This window comes from Panthera onca, chromosome A2, assembly GCF_046562875.1.
Source record: "Panthera onca isolate mPanOnc1 chromosome A2, mPanOnc1 haplotype 2, whole genome shotgun sequence".
Lineage (NCBI taxonomy): Eukaryota > Metazoa > Chordata > Mammalia > Carnivora > Felidae > Panthera > Panthera onca.
In genome coordinates this window covers 114364347-114382160 of record NC_138340.1, presented here as the reverse complement: position 1 = coordinate 114382160, position 17814 = coordinate 114364347, and the positions used below count along the sequence as shown (strand labels likewise).

The window sequence follows — 17814 nt, the reverse complement described above, 5'->3', positions numbered from 1 at the left end:
CTATTCACCTTGAAGGGGAAATGCACTGTGAACTGTCGGGCACAGGTTTTGTAGAAGCTGATCTATCAAGTGGAGAATTATCATGAATAATCTACTTATTTCCCTTAAGCAAGTCGTGGTGCCACAGCAGAAGTATGCAACTTTGTCCCCTGCTTTATCCAGAACTCCTCGATCCACATGCACGGTTGATGTTGGGATGTCTAGAGAAGAATACATGGATTTTGCAGTAGCCAAAGTTTGAAAATCATGCCACCCCTCTCCAGCATGTTGCTAGAATAATTATAGGGGCTTTTTGCCTGCTTCTGGCTTTGGCCAGATCTGTCTTGTTGCTCAGAATCTCCACCTCCACATGCGTTAATAGAGGCAACTCCCTATTTATTCCTCTAAGATTGGATGGGTGCGTTTCATATTAAAAAGAAAAAAAAAGAAAGAAGGAAAGAAAAATTGGCTAGCTCTTCTGGAACATGCTGTAAGCAGCTGTGGTTTTTCCAAAGGGCAGGAATGCATTCATTCATTGTTCTTTTTCTCACTTCTCACAGAATAAAGCCCTTTTCCACCAATTCAGTCTTAAGGAGAACTGGCTCCAGCATAGAGGAACTGTGACTGAAACAGAGGAAAGTGAGTATGATTTTGTGAGGGTTTGGGGTGGGTGGAGCAGAGGTCAGTCACCTTCACTCTCCAGCAGTAATGCATCGGCCTGCCCTTAGCGTTTCCAACAGTCACACCCTGTGACAAGCACCTTAGGACCCCACAGGATGGTTTTTATTTTATTGCTTTGAGTGTTACAGTTGTCTTGACCATACAGCAGTGTCCCAGGGGCCAAGGACATTTTCAATTTAAGAAGGAAGGAAAGGAGCCTGCAAAAGAGCTTCCCAACTTTCTTAGGGAGAGGCGCAAAATTGCCGGGAATTTTCCTTTTCCTCTTAGCTGCTTTCTCCCATAATCTGTCAGCCCACTGCCTGTGACTGACTAGAAAGTCCACTAAAGCCACCGTGCAGGACATTGGCGGAGTCATTCCCTGGGATTTAGAGAAGAAACTCTTGGCGAGCATAGCGAAGGAAAGGAAATGCACTGAAATCCCTGCGTGGCCAGGCTGTGCCGGGCAGTGCCACATGCCCCGTGCGCCCTGTGCCAGCGCTGCTCAGTGAGAGGGTCAGTGAGAGGGCTAGTGACCCACGCTGAAGGCAACTGCTCACTCAGCACCAGGGGAGACAGCCTTGCAGCCCCCAGAAGGTGCTTACATGCTATTCTGTGCTACTCTCTTGTAACAGAACAGGAAATGGTTTCCTCCCGTTTGCACCAAGGTTGAGTGAAGTGCAGAACCTGGGGAAACATAATTGAAACATTCATGCTATAGTGACTGGGAGACTTTCTCTTTTAGCCCACTTCTCAGTATGTGCTGAAATTCTATGTATGCACATTTAATATCTGCTCAGCTTCTCCAACACACAACAAAACGTCACATGGATGCTTCTTGTGCTATGTAGTGTTAGTATATAATGCTGCTGGTAATGGGGCATAAGAAGTATGGTCTATAACAAGTGGAAGCTTAAAAAAAATTAGCTTACCTCCTAATTCCTTAGTTGCAGGCCCTCCATGCTTGTCTTACAATTTAATCGTAAAATTTCCCAAACTGAGTTTCAAAGAGCGTAAGTATTTCCAGACCCCCAGCCTCTTTTTGTTTGTCAGTTTATTAATAAGCAAGCTGTAAACTTTGCTCATATTTAGCAGTTTTGTAGGATTTTGTCTGGTTCAAAAATTTTATTTTTCTGTGAAAGCAAAAAGCTTTGTGTCTCTCACAAATCTGTTGACAACATATATAAAACAGCTATTTGTTAGATGCTGTTGTTTTTAGTGACATACCCAACGGAACCCAAACCAAAATGTTGTCAGTGCCTTCTGGTGGCGTATTTACTTTGAGGTTTCTACACATAAACTCATAGTTGTTTGTTTGTTTGTTTGTTTGTTTGTTTTGCTTCATTTGCATTTCTGTGGAAACAATCCTGGGTTTATTTTTGTGGAGCCATTTAAATTGCTTATAAGATTTCTCTAGGAAATGCACCCTCCCCCTTTATTTTTTTTACATAAAATGAGAAATAATATGCAATATGGTGGAAATAATTTGCAAAATGGTAGAGAAGAATACCTAAGTGTATTATCTTTTTGAAAGAAGCTAGTGTTTTATACATTCAGAGCTGGGATAAGAAGCAAATAATGTATCAATTATCTCCACTATTATTAAGCAATTTCTGCTATCAAATCATAAAGAAATTTTTTTCCAGGACCCTGATTCACCTTGATAGTGATGATGTCCTAGTAATAATTATTTGCACTGCAGACAATAAAATGAAACTTAAAGGGCTACAAACCGGACTTCTGTTTGGAAACCATACTCATCACCATCTTGCTCAGGGACATCATTATTAACTGCTCAAGATACCTGAGCACGAAAACCATGGCAAGCCGGCAGATTTTTTTGGATAAGCTTGTGAGAAGTCTAACAGCAAAATGCAGTATTCCCGATTGAGCCACTGTGACTATCCACAAGTGGAATGTCACATAAAAATTTATTAGTTAGGTACCTTAATATATTGCTTTGGGAAAGCTCAGTCATGCTGAAAGAAATTACACTTTGTGAACCACAAATGCTACTGGGCTGGGGTCAGGCCATCTCCACCATGAGCACACACTTGTATCACATGGGTCTCTCATTACAGTTTGGGAAGCCTAAGTCCATTTACCAGGTCTTGATGACGTCTGCATCTCATGTGTGTGCAAGCACATATTTATATATGTATGCCTTCAGGCACTTGGGTGCAGACATAAATATGTAAATCTAGTTCTGTATGTTTCCTACTAAAGAGAATAGTAAGGTAGATGACTTCACTTGAAAAAAGTCTGTACCTGACTACAGTTATCTGTTTACTAACCCTTCTTTTGTTGTGTGCAGTTTTTTGCCATGTGTATATAACAGAGCACTCCTATGTAAGTGTGAAGGCAAAAGTTTCCAGTACAGCACATGAGATCCTGAAAGTTGTGGCAGAAAAGATCCAGCACGCAGAAGAGGATCTGGCTCTGGTGGCCGTCGCATTCTCTGGGGGTAAACGATTTTATGTCCTGGGATATTAATCTTTCCCTGGATCTCCTCTGAAAGGAGAGTAGACATTTTTATAGAGTGAATGTGCAGCTTGCCCCTTCTGGGTCCGCAGCCGGATGACCACAGTAACAATAAGAAGCCGCCTACCAGAGGTGTTTCCATGACAACGGTGGGGTACTGTTGGATACTGAATTTCCTCCCCAAGAACTGAATAAAGAGGCATGCCACTGTTTTGAAATATAAAGCTTTTCATATTTTATACTCTAGATAAGCCTTCTATTTTCATATTTAAATTAACTTGGGAAATTGCTAAAGGATGAAATTACTTTAGGAAGGAAAAAGAAAGACAGCCTAGTCATATTGCTGGCTGACAGTTTAATACTTAAAAAGACTCCCTGTTGAAGGAAATAAAACCCACACTAAGCTGAAAGCTCCCAGGCAATGTTCCTTCAGGTGGACGTGGGGAGTGAGGTCTGGTTATAGCTTTTCCTTCTGTTGGGCCTTATTTATCCTCAGAGAATGGTTTATTGTCTGTTTTGAATAAGATCACACAGATTACAAGCTCACACTATCGATCTACGTGACCTGAACAGACCCCTCCATTTTCACTGGGGCCGGTCAGATCTCGATGTTGCTGGCCCCCTATTTGGCTTACAGTCTTTATTTAATATCTCATTAACCCTGAGAAAAATAAAAAGAAAGTGACTTAGCATCAGTAGTTGAAAAATGGAAGTACTGTGTGAACTAATCAGCCAGAGATAGGGCCGGAGGGAGAGGGGGAGCAGATAACTGGCATTCCTGTTTACCCTTTGTTATCATCCTAGTGGAAAGAGAAGAATGTCAGAGTTTAACCTGGTGTTACAGCATTGCTGTGACAGAATCTTCTATTGCTTTGTTACTCAGAAGCAAGTAAAATGGTCCTACAAGATAGTGGATTACATATGCGAACCAATATAGCCTTCTGCCTGGGCCTAATGAGAGTCTCTCCCTCCCTCTCAAGGGGCCCTCATTGTGCATCCCATCATCAAAACATTATCTAGAGAAAAAGAGCAAAAGGGGAGAAACATCTGGACTACATGAACTTTAATCGGAGAGTGGTCGAATTTTTAATAAAATATTTCAGGCATTCCAGGTAGATGTGATAAATGTGTATTATGTTTCACTTTAAATGACCAAAAATATTAAATTATTCCAAACAGTATTGAGCTTCCCTCAAGACAGTACCATTACAGAAAGTAGTCACCAGGTCCCCATTCTGCAGGAGGAAGGACCCTGAAGGAACTTGGTAGCACAACTGAGACCCATCTCCCTTGGGGGTGACTCAGAGTCAACCCAGGGCCACACGTGAATCTGGGAAGTAATGAGTAGCTCTTTGAATACTCAGTATCTATTTGATGGCCATGAAATACCATTTTTACACTCTATTAAATTAGATTCATCAGGGAGGCCAGTGCCGTCGTAATGTGTATAGACTCAGTGCTAATCTTCGCTAGAAATATCAGCTTATCTCTTGAGTTATCCCACAGATGTGGAACTGTGCCATCATTTTCCATCAGTTAGTACTTTTGTCTGTTAAGAACCTTTCTGCCTGTAGCTTAATATTCTCCAAACAATAATGCTTTATGAAAAAGCAGGGGGGAAGAGTTTAATATATTCCTTGCTCTAGTTCCCTGATTTTCAGTGAATAGTGTTTTAAATGCTACTTCAAAATGAAATGACAATGAGATCTACTCTTTCTTTTGTCAAAAGAAGTTTAAAAACGTTGCAATGCTGTAGGTTTTGTGGATTTTTCTAAAAAGACCAGTGCTGTTATCCTCCTAGCTTTCAGGGTCATTTTGTACCTAGAGAAAGGTATATGTATGTAGTAACAGAAATCTGCCTACCTAGTTATTCAGAGCTTAAAATTCTATGACCCTTAATCTTTTATAGTATAGTGACAAACCTGAAAATAAGAAAAAAAATACTTCTCAGGAAATGGAAAAGTTACTATCAGAAAGCCATGGCATTTGACTCCGTTAGCAAGTGCAGAATGGCTCTCATAAATCCAGATATAAGGTGGACATAGGAACACACAGGTTGTAAGAAACTGCAGCCGGAGGAAGAGGGAGACAGAGGAACTTGAGAGGCCAGCCGAGTGGGACCATTTACCACGCTCGTCAGCAGCCTGACATGAAAGTGCTATTGATCTTTATAATGCTGGGCCATAAAGAATATATTGGATTATCATTTGTGTACTCTGTATTAAGCAGAAATGTTCAAAACAAAATTTGGCCTTTGAACTGATTAAGTTATCTGAAAAACGTATGTGGAATATTGCATTCCCCCACCGTGCTGGTAACGAAAAGGCTGACTTAGAAGCTGATTATGTTAAAGTGCACTGAACTCGAAGATTGGTTTAGTCAATTCCCATCTGTAATTTGTAGTTACGAGGAGGACTTTTTTCTATGAAGAAGGCTTTTGTGTTATAAGAGAGCGCCAGTGATGGTAGAAACATGACTGAAGGACAGGAACAGTTTGTAATAAGGGAAATATGAAAAATACTCCACTTTACTAGTAGTCAAGAAATACAAAATAAACTGAGAATCTAGTTTTGGTTTTAGCTGAATAGCAGACTTAGCACCAGGAATGATCAGTGTAAGAATTCAAAAGCCATTGGGCAGTTTGTGTCAGAAACTTTATTTTTTCTTAAGTTTATTTATTTTGAGGTGGAGAGGGGCAGAGAGAGAGGGAGACAGAATCCCAAGCAGGCCCTGCGCTGTCAGTGCAGAGCCCAATGTGGGGCTCAAACACAAGAACTATGAGATCATGATCTGAGCTAAAGTTGGACGTTTAACTGACTAAGCCACCCGAGCGCCCCTGTATCAGCAACTTTAAAAAATATTCATTCCCCTTTGATCTAGTAATTCCATTACTGGGAATCTATCTTTAAAAAATCATCTATAAGCAGCCAAAAATTTATGCATAAGGATGTTGACTTCAGGAGTATATGACTGCTATAATAATAGATCCCATTTATCAAGCCCTTGTTATGTGCCACACCCTATGCCAGTATTTACATATATCTTGCCATCTAATTTATATAACAAAAATATTGAAAACTATTAAATTGGTCAACAATAGAGGAAAGATGAAATGATGGTATAATGGACTGTTATATACCAATTAAACATGACATACCTAAATATTTTTGACAAGTGGTTATCATAAGTGCTTATAGCAAAATCAGAATATAAAGCCAGATATAGAATAATTATAAATGTATATGTGTGTATGTATCCATACTAATTTTGAACACATATGTATAAATAATTGCAATTGTATATGTGTGTGGGTATTGGTTGTACACATTTACGTAAAGATCAGAACAAAAATAGACCCAAGTGTTATCAAAATAGCCTTTATATGGTTATCTCAGAGTGATGGGATTATGAGTGAATTTTACTTTTCTTCCCTAAACTGGTCTGTATTCTAAAGAATGACTAAAAATTATAAGAAGGAATGATTAGAGGTTTCCACTTTATGGATAGTGAGCAGTGATGTCCATGCTCCCATTGGTGCCATTGCACAGAATATGCAGAACTGAATTAAATCTATATTGTTTGCTTTTAAATATTTTTCTTTGGCAGTTTTCACTTTTTAGATATACTGTGTATGCCTACCACTGTTCTTGTGTGTCTAATCTCTCTCCCTCTTTTTTTAATAAAGAAAAACATGAACTTCAGCCAAATGACTTGGCCATCTCCAAATCCCTTGAAGCATCTGGTCGGATATATGTCTACCGGAAAGACCTGGCTGACACTTTGGTAAGGACTTTGAGCCTTTTACTTGAAACACAAATGGCACACTGAAATCATATTTTTTTGTATGTTTTGTAATACATGTTAGAAAAGTACATTGAACCACCCCCTCCTCTGGCCAACAATACACTTGTCAAATAACACTGCTTTTGCAAATCCAAGGCAAGTACAACTTCAGGAATCCTAAACCCTTCTGAAGTCAAACCCTGCTTCTCTCTGGGCCCCTGAAACAAGGGATATGAAAGAACTGACCCTCCTCTCCAACAGAATCTTAATTCTATTTCTTCTTTTTGGGTGGATATGTGGAGATTAGGCTGAGAAATGTACCCTGTTCAGATTTAAGGAGAAAGAGACTCCATATCCTTGTTTCAGTCCATTTGGTGCACTTTGAGTGTACCCTTCCTTCCTGGAAGGAAAGGTAGATTATCAGCCTTCCCCACGTAAGGTAGGCTCCTAACAATGGTACTTTGGATGTAGATGAGGAGTAAGAGTTTGAAGAAACATAGAACCCACTCTGTTAGTTATTTTCATTTCAAACTTAAGCACATTTATGCCTAAGCAGATGATTTGTCGTTATGTTCCTAAAACCCTCAGTGTTATGGTTGCTTTCTGCATGGTAGGATCAGGCCTCGGATCCGTCACCCATAAAAGACAGGCTCTGCCAGATTGTGGTGGTATCATCTAGACTCTTGGTCTCAGTCTACTTCAAGGAGCCATCACTAAGCTGGTTCTTTCTAGCTGACTCCTGTTGTGTGTATAATTGAGGAATGTATACACCATATTGGTTAACCAAAACTGCTTATAATAGAAATATTTTATGTGAAATTACCTACAAGTATCAACCTACCATAATATTAATCATAGTCAGTTTTTGCACATAGTACCAGACAGGTGCTGAGTAATTTATATACAGTATCTCATGTAACATTGCCAATAATCCTGTGACATTCAGAGAGGCTGAGTAACTTACTCTCACTTCCTACAGCCAAGGAAGGGAAAGTGCTAGGACTCCAGTTATATTTGGCTCTGAAGCCATTACACATGCCTTTCCTTTGTAGGTGGTGAGGGAGCAAAGGAAAGGAAAACTTTTGTCTTACTAGGGTCTTTCCACTTCTGAGTGTCCTTCAGCAGGTCGCAGGTCCTGTGTCTGTACATGATGTAATTCTGTCAGTGAACTGTGACAAACACAATGCTGCACAGCATCCTTGAGCAGATAATGAGATTGGCTTGACTTTAGTCCTCACTGTAAAGGAGGACCATCTACCCTGCGGCTGCTGTGGAGCTCCTGGTGATGAAGGAGACCTACACTCTGTCTCCCATGCCCTTCTTCCTCGTGCTCCCCATAGACTTGGCTGCAGTTCCCTGCCATGCACACCTAGAGCTGTCTCCCACCATGGACCAGAGCCAGCTTCAGAAGAGTGGGAGGCAGGCCTGAGCAATGTCTTAGTGGAATAGGTAGGTGCTCACTCTGAAGTATGTTCCGAGATGAGCCAGGTGCCATCTTGCCCTCAAATGTTTCCCGCCACCACCTCTGTGCACCACCTAAAATTGCCCTGTCGGAACCCCAGCTTTCAGCATTTTATCCCCAAAAGAGTTCAGTTGAAACGGAATATTATAAGGGTAGGATAACATGTGGAGCCACTAGCATGCACTATATTTACATACTGATTAATCCTCTTGGAGAGCAGGAGTTAGAGCCCTGAATGAGTGGGATAGAGAAATAGAAAGTGTTTCTTGGAGAGGGCTGTGGACAGCCTTGGGCAACGAGAGGGCAGTACCAGGGTGAGGGATGCATTTAGGGAGAAAGGAGGAGGAATAAAAAGCCAAATCTCCAAATTAGTATGCCGAGATTTATGTTATTTCCCAGCTCTTGGCTCTCCCTGTGAATGCCTACAGCGTAGCATGGCATCTGGCTGATTCCAGACTAATCAGGCCCTGAGAAAGGTGGGCTTCCCTCTCTCAGCACCTCAGTATTTGCATGCATTTTCTCAGTCCGCCCTCATCAAGTACCACGCTGTGTCCCACTCTGGCCTACGGGCACAATTTGAACCTTGACCTGCTCTGAAGAGAATCACATCTGTGGAAAAGCTCTCTGAAAGTCTTTTGTCATTTGTTTTTGTTTTTTTTTTCAAATTAGGAAACCTTTTCATAACAGTAAACCTTGTAAAATGCCAATAATTTTGCAGTTTTTAAATAGGAATTAATGTTTATAATCTGAATTCCCTTCGTCCTGTCATGTCCTTAAATTTTGCAAAGTCCCATTCTTTTTTTTCCCAAGTCATTAACAATTTTAACATCATTAGCTATTCAAATTGTGTGTTTTTTTTAAGTAAACTCTAACCCCAACATGGGGCTCAAACTCACGACCCTGATGAGATCACATGTCCTACTGACTGAGCCGGCCAAGATGCCCCTGGAGAATTTACATTTTAATTAGAAAATATCAAATATTTTGAAAAGATGCCAAATAACTTTTAATAAATTTAACAGTGTCCAAAGATTTAAAGTTGTGGTGGCATTTAATAATTTCATGCCAGATTTTAAGGAAACAGTATTACCAGACTCATACCTATTTGTGTAGGGAAAGCAACAGATCCTTAAAATAATCATCTACCATGGGGTGTAAATGAAGTAACATTTATTTTTTTATTTCTTGTTTAAATTTGTATCGCTTTCCACAGGCATTTTAATAAAACTTGTAAATGTGTGTCTGGGATGTGGCTTGTTAAACATATTTCCTGTAAAAGCCATGTCTGTCTTTATTGAAGTGCACCATGACATTTCTTTTGTTTGTTTTTATACTAACCTGCTGGCACATTAATTCTTACCAGAAACCAAAGTGATTTCAGGGCTTTCACTTTCATTATGCTGTCTGCTGGGGCAGTGTTTTATAATCAGATTTGTAGATGCACGCGCATGTGCGTGCGTGCGTGTGTGTGTATGTGTGTATGTGTGTGTGTCAGGGGGGAGGGGCAGGCTAACTCAGTGAAGTATCATTGATCACATTCTACTGTTTCCAAGGCTGTTTCCCAATTTGGTTGCATCTTACCGAAGATGAACAGACTAGGGAAAATATTAAGTGTACCCAGACAAGATGCCTTTCCTAATCTGGGTTTCTAGTGCCTTTCTGTGGCCAGCCAGTTCAGTGCCAAACATTTGGGAATTGCTGAGGGTCCTTTTGCTTCTGTCTGTTGGTTTAGAACCCATTTGCAGAAAATGAGGAATCACAGCAAAGGTCGATGAGGATTTTGGGAATGAACACGTGGGATCTTGCTCTGGAATTAATGAATTTTGATTGGAGTCTCTTCAATTCAATCCACGAGGTACGTGAGTAGTGAAAAGTTAAAATAAATGGTAGTGCTATTTCACTGTGAATTCTTCTTCGGAGAACATTTGTGTGTGGCTAGGTTTTAAGAAGATCCATCATCTGGTGATGCAGTTATGCTTAGGATACCATAGCCCAGAGATATTTGGGGACCTTAAATATATTGAAAGACTGACAGAAACCTAGGAAAATCAGAATACATGATCATGCTTTATTTGTTCCTTATATAACCATACGTGTACTGTAGTATAAATATGCTATGTTTTTATATGTATGGATATATATGTATTTGCATGTTTATGAAGCTCTAGGGGGGTTGAAGAGCCATTTTACATTTGATGACTTTAATACTGATCCTTTTATTTTTTCTGTAAAGTTTACTGTATGTATACAAGAACCATATTTATGTACTTACCTACATACACATACAGCCATTCTTTTACTCAAAAACATTCTATAAATTTAGATTATGCTACAGGACATAAAGTACTTTCTTGAAAACTTTGAGATATATTTCAAATTTTTATGTTCATCAACCCTCCCTTTAAAAGACAGCTTAAACATTTATAAAATAGTAGGGGCAAAATGCTACTGACAGTTAAGGAATAAATGTAGCCAGTGGAAAAGGCTCACAGGAATCAGGAGATGAAAAATGAGACAGCCCTCTGCAACCATATGTTGCATTTGCTTTGCCATGTAGTAAAATGTTTCATTACAAAACAGCCTTTCCTTCTGAGGAAACTAGCGCAACTTGAGGACTTGAGCTTCACTTTCACTTTGGAATGTCTTTTAAATGTCTTCATATTTTCTCATTAAAAACAATTCCAACATTATTGTAATCTAAATTTTATTTTGTGCACGTGCGAGAGAGAACGTGCACCTGTGCACGCACATGAGCAAGGGAGGGGCAGAGAGAGAGAGAGGGAGACAGAGAATCAATCTCAAGCAGGCTCCACACATCAGTGCAGAGCCTGATGCAGGGCTCGAACCCACAAACTGTGAGACCATAACCTGAGCCAAAATCAAGAGTCAGGCACTTAACTGATTGAGCCACCCAGGTGCCCCTATAATTTAAGTTTGAGCAAGTAGTGAACTCATTCAAGCTAAATGATTTGTGCCTTTGGAAATGTTAATAGAATAGGACATGTCCCTGCTTGTACTGCTTACTCAGTGTGAGAACTGGCGTTACTTCTGCAAAACACACAGTGCAGACGCACCCCTGTTCCTCTCTGCATCCCTGTTCCTTTCCCTGCAGGGAAATCTCCCTGTTCCTCTGCACATGGTCAGTCTCTATAAATAGTTGCTGGTTTTACTCAATTTTGTAAATTTTGGACGTTGCCGTAATCTTATCATTCTCTTTCTGTTTATGATTTTACTATATCTTATATCCGTGGTTCTCAAAGAGTGGGTACCCAGACCAACATCATCAGCCCCACCTGGGAACTTGTTATAAATGCAGGGTTTTGGCCCTACCACAGACATACTGAATCAGAAAATTTAGAGGATGGGCCCAACCATCTGCTTTAACAGACCTCTAGGTGACTGATTCACACTAAAGTTTGAGAACCTTGTCAGAAGACTCTACCTGTGAGAGTTTAATGTGCATCTTAACAAATACTAGTGACAAACATTTCCCTTGTTTTTGCTGATAGAGCAAGTTCAGGAAGTTTGGATTCGATTCAGCCTATGATTTAAACTTTAGAACTTACTAGATTTTCATGTAAAAAGGCATCATCTGCACTTTCTAAAAATAACGTTTATGGGCAGATTCCAGGTGAACATTATTTAATAAGATCTCTCTAAAACTACGTTGTTGATCTCTCTAAAACTCCGTTGTTTCAAATTGAATATGTTGTTATTCTCAAGACCTGTGATGCTGTGAGAGCTGCTACCTGAAGTAGCTCTGAAAAATGAACCAACTTTTGTATCAACTTGTGTTTGTGCTAAAAATAAATGCTGGTACGAATCTGCCTTTCAGCAAGAGCTGATCTACTTCACGTTCAGCCGACAAGGAAGCGGGGAGCACACCGTGAACCTCAGCCTTCTGCTTCAGAGGTGCAATGAAGTCCAGCTGTGGGTGGCCACGGAGATTCTGCTCTGCGGCCAACTGGGCAAGCGAGTGCAGCTGGTGAAGAAATTCATCAAAATCGCTGCGCAGTGAGTTCTGGCGCTGAAAAGCATAATTCCTCTCGTCTCTTTGAGAGAGTACATTTTTTTCCTTGTGATGATAAGAAGGGTTAGGAGGTAAACGTATAATACTGAGTTAAGTGACCAAATGATGGAAAAGGTCTCTTCTTGAATATTTATGTCTTTGCATTTGAAGTATTCCTGCTGTACAGTGTCAAAACACCGGCCTAAAGTAGTCTGCTCTGTGCTGCAGGATGATTAAGCAGGCAGCGCAGCACCCACATGCTCCATCCTGGGGCAACAGGGAAGGTGATGTGAGCAGGGAGAATCATTGCAAATGAGGTGCATTTGAGGATTCTGCTCTTGACTGCTTGATGCCCATGGTGTGAACTTGGCGAACTCTTTAGCAGGCCCTGCCCTGGTCAGTCCCAGCTGACCTCTGAGCCACACCCCCTGGGTGCAGCCACTGTGAATGGCTGTCTATCCCATACACACCATCCTCCAAACCTGGACATGTGTTGTTGGCTCAGCCAGAATGACCCCTTCCACCCTACAAATGGCTGCCATTCCTAAGACCTAGGTCAAATGTTGCTTCCTTCCTGAAGTCATCCCTGACTTTCAAATGCAGGATCAGCCATTCCCTATCCCACTCTCCCTCACACACACGCTTTTTCGCTTTTAGCTTCTTTATTATATTTTTTAACTTCTGTGTTTAGGTAGAATCCCTTCACTTGGCTGGGTTAGCCTCCAGAGGGCAGGGACCATTGCTAAGCAAACATTGTACCTGAGATGTCTGGGGCAGAACTTGGTAAATAGCAGTGACTCAGTAAAGGTTAGTTGAATGACATTTGAGTAACATGCTGGGAGCATCTCTTCAAATACCAGGTTCGTATCTTGAGACTGCTCTTGAGGCAGCTTCCAACAGAAGTAGGCAGCATGAATCAGAATCTTGCCCAGTTCCCTCTGCCTCCCATCTTATTTCTCCTTTGTCTCCCAAAATAGTTTTTACATCACACCGTTTTGGAGTATATGTCCATGTGATGCATTCGGGAACTATATATTCATCATTCATTACATGTGCAGATGCATGCTGCACTGACCCTGTGCACAATCCCTGGCTTCGAGGAGTCTGCAATGTGCTGGAAAGGATGCCTTGATAATTAAAATGGCTAATGTGCAGAAGAGAAGGGGGGGGTGCCCTGTTCCAAGATCAAGTTCTGTTGGGGGCCTTAGAGGAAGGGAAGCTCTTAGGCCAACAATGTGGAAAAGGAGGATTGGAAAAAGATTCATGAGGAAAGTAGCATTCAAGTCTGTATTTGAAATCTGGGTGAACTGGACAGATAAGATTCCAACAGTTTACACTCTCCATGGAGGTGAACCTCACTGGAAGAGGGTGTTAGAGGGGCTCACTGGAGGCAGACCACATATGGTCAAAGAAAGGAACCTCATCCACTTTGGCCAGAGTGGAGGGGTATTTGTAAGAAAGGTGTGGGAGAGCAGGAGGTTGATCTGCAAAGGAAGATAAAACGAATTGTGAAGGATGTTGAATTTCAGGTCAAAGAGTTTGGACTGAATTAAGAAGACAGGGATTCATTACCAGGTGTCTGTGCCAGAGACCCATAGGAGCAGAGCTTTCCCCCAGGAAGGTTGATCTGGAAGTAGCACATAGACTGAACTGTAGGCAAAGAGACCCCACAGGCATGATGTTTTGTTTACCTAGCAAGAGATGATGGAAGTACCTAGCCTGGTGTTTGGTGTTACTGACAATGGGAGGAGAGAGAAATAACAGAGACGCCTACATCTTGGATGGTTTTTATGGTGAATGTTCCTTTTTTTGATTTGGCCAGTGCATTCCAAACAGCCTGTGCAATTCATAAAGGTGAGGCTCTTTTGGATCAAAAGCTTTCTTATAAATGCCAGTTACTTGGAGAAACGGGATGTTAATGTCCCAAGGAGTAAAATGACACCACACAGCTTAGTTCCAGTATAAGATTATATCTATCCTCAGGGAAATGAAATATATTCACATCTTCTCCTTATGGCCCCATGCTCTTGAATTATTTACTGTACTGGTCTCTCTGTCCCCAGCCCATGGAATAGAATGCCAACAGAAACATAAAGTTAAATTCCTCATAATCACACTAGTAGGAATAACCAAGGGAAAACAGTAATTTCCATGATCATGAAGTGTCTCCCCTGCCTAAGGCATCTATTTGCATATTCATGTTTCCCTTCCTTCTCACCAACCCCATCCCCCACCTCTGTGGTTTGAGTGGAGTTTATTTCCTCACACAGACAAAGGAATGTTTGCTAAACTGGAATGTTTCAGTGTCAGTCTGTTCTTATCATGGAATGAATGAACCTGGGTAACAAAGGATTCCAGACTGGACTGGTATCCAACATTGGTACTGTATCAATTTGTCTTCTAGAGAAATCATTTTTTCTACTTACAGGTTCAGACATTAGTTATATGTGCTTTTTTTAAAATTATTATTGTAAGGATGACTTAAAAAAAGGCAATTGTTTATGGGAGCTAAAGATAAAAAGATGAGAATTCTATCTAAGATTGCAGATAAATGGTGTTGAATAAAATGAGGAATAATAAACCTTTTTATAATGAATAACGATAAAACCATTTCCCCCAAGAGTCTTGTTTTCAACTCCAGAAAGTGCTGTGTGAAAAGCTGCCTGTCTACAAGGCTTTCAGGTGACGGGCAGAATATAAAAATGAAATACATACATACTCAAGCCATAAGGAACTTAATGTCTAGTGAGGAATCACAGAACCGTGGAGCCTGGGAATGTGAGAGGACCTGGGAGTAAGCAAGAGCCTCCAGCTGACGTGCTGTGATGTAGGGGCTGGAGAGTTCTTGCTGACCACAGGAGCCTCTCACCTCAAATCATCACTTCAAGAGATGAGCTGACTGAAAAAGAAGGGGGTATGCCTGGCTAACTCAGTTGATAGAGCATACTCTTGATCTCTTGATCTCAGGGTTGTAAGTTTGAGCCCCACGTTGGCTGTAGAGATTACTTAAATCTTTAAAAAGTGAGAGAGAGGAATGGAGCTGACTCAAGTCTGTCCTGGCTGGTGTGAACTTTCCAGGGGTGTGATGAAACAGAAAGGGTAGACTGAGGGAAGTGGATGACAGAAGGGAAGCAGAGTCAAAGTATTGATGCCTTTAGTCACCAATGATTTACAAAAACAGGTGGATTTCTAAATCATTGACCAGAAGGCATCTTTATTTGTTTATCATGGAATATACCAAATAGCGTTCACCCAGGAGAATGGTGGCAGAAACCGGATGAAGTGACCAATCAGACTGAGTCTTGAGTCCTCTTGCCTCCCCTCTAACTGCAGTCACTGGGCCCATGGAGACCCAGCAGTGGGGGGTCCTGCAGGACTGTGTCCACCCCACATATTCTGGACCCTAGGTATGGAGACAGCAGCACCTTTCCAGGTTCCACAATTAATGGGGATAGAACTTCGAAATGCTCCCCGATTGACCTTCTCTGCCCTGGAGCCCAGGCACAGCTGTATTGGGCAGTATCTAGCCCATGGGGCTGGAACTAGGAGCAGGCCACTTAGGGAGGACCTGCCAGGGCACATGCAGCTGTGTATGTGCCCCACATACACAACCCCGTGGGGGTCCTGCCACAACCCCAAGCATTCTTCTGGTTCTAAACTAGATACTTTTATACCCAGTCTGTGTCACTGGAAAGCAGTATAGTTTCTGGGGACAGTTATTACCAGAACCTTTAAGTTCAAGGATAGCTTTTGACGAATCATGTAATGACTGGAGGTCTAACTTAATTAAAAGAACGATAGATAGGGGCACCTGGGAGGCTCAGTTGGTTAAGCATCCAACTCTTGATTTCAGTGAGGTCATGAGATCAAGCCCTGCATCAGGCTCAACGCGGAACTTGGAGCCTGCTTGGGATTCTCTCTCCCCTCTCTCTCCACCCTTCTCCTGCCTGTGCACATGCTCTCTCTCTCTCAAAACAACAACAACAACAACAACAACAACAACAACAACAACAACAAAAAACCTATAAATACAGTTGAAAAGTTTTATACACAGAGATACTCATTGTTGCATTCTGTATTGAATTGAGAATAACTTAAATGTCAATAGGGCAATAAGTAAACACATCATGAAATATATTTTTGATGAAGTTATAGAACCACTGATGATAGGGAAGAATTCATAATATATACTGTATCAGAGTATAATTGAAGAAGCAGGATACAGAGTTATATATACACTGTTCCCAAGTTCCATCTAAGATATTGGTGAAGATGTGATGGGAGAGACAGCATCTGGTACAAGTTAAGTTATTATACACCAGGTAGTTTTTATGCACTGGCTTACTGTTGAGCATTTTCATATTTCTTCATATTTATCAAATTAGAGTGATTTCTTAATTTTAAAAGCTAGTCTCAGAGAAGTGTTTTTTTAACGCACCCCAGAAAAAGGAGTGTCTGCAACTCGCAGGCTGTCCTGGCTGAACTGGGAGACCAAGCCCCCTCTGGGGGTTTTGAGAGTTTGTGGAATTTTAACCAATTAGGTTGAAGGGCATGACTGACGTTATGCAGAACAGATAAGCTTACAGAGTGAATGGAGCTCAATGGGATTTTATTTTGCGTTTTTTCCTCCTTCTCTTTCTCTAAATGAGAAATGTGGGACAGTATCCCCCATGATACATGCCATGTTTTATATAGATATGTAATACAGTAGCTATTTTGTTGATAGCAAGGAAAATGCATCTGAATGTCATGGGAGGGGAAGCTTGGACCACTGAGGTGGAAGGGGCTTGTCTGTCAAAACATAAAGACAGCATCCTGATTAAAGAGATGGGCAAGAGAGCTGTTATAATGAGAGTTTGCTCTGTATAAAGAAACACGAATTCATGAGTTTTCAGTTGAAATTTTAAATGCATCATCCAAAATAGATATTTTAAAAGGAGGAATCTTTTGAGGCGTCTGGGGGGTGTCAGGAGCACAGATCTTTCCCTAGAGGTAAGGATGAGCCCAAGCATTTGGAATCTGTCCCCTGTGTTAGGAACAGTGGAGGGGATACCACTCCCCACCCATCGGGGCGGTCAGTGTGTGTTGGCCATGGGGCAAAGTTCAGCCCTGTCCTGGACATTGAACTCTGTGGCCTAGGACAGTCTTTTGGGCTTTATCTTTTGTGGCCTTCTGGCAAAAGCACGTTGCTCCAAGTACCTTGTACTTTCTTTTATTCCATAGCTGCAAAGCCCAGAGAAACCTGAATTCTTTCTTTGCTATTGTGATGGGTCTCAACACTGCTTCTGTGAGTCGGCTGTCGCAGACCTGGGAGGTGAGCCTTGGGGGCCCACATGAAAGGGGGAAGTGGGATAGGGACAAATAAAACTGAAGGGGAAACATGCCAACAAAAGGCCTTTATTTAAAATACATTGACTTAAATGGTTTAAATGAGGTTAAGTAC

At 41.3% G+C, this 17814-nt stretch overlaps 1 protein-coding gene across 3 annotated transcripts in view; it reads left to right on the top strand.

Annotated features, from left to right (window-relative positions):
• Positions 1–17814, top strand: part of RAPGEF5 (Rap guanine nucleotide exchange factor 5) — a 223463-nt gene that overhangs the window by 186161 nt on the left and 19488 nt on the right. For all 3 annotated transcript variants that reach the window (XM_078441420.2, XM_060632685.3, XM_060632686.3), the window contains 6 exons: positions 540–618; positions 2951–3100; positions 6803–6900; positions 10095–10217; positions 12198–12376; positions 17595–17685. In XM_078441420.2, coding sequence (XP_078297546.1) covers positions 540–618; positions 2951–3100; positions 6803–6900; positions 10095–10217; positions 12198–12376; positions 17595–17685 — 720 coding nt within the window. The remainder of the gene's footprint in view (positions 1–539; positions 619–2950; positions 3101–6802; positions 6901–10094; positions 10218–12197; positions 12377–17594; positions 17686–17814) is intronic.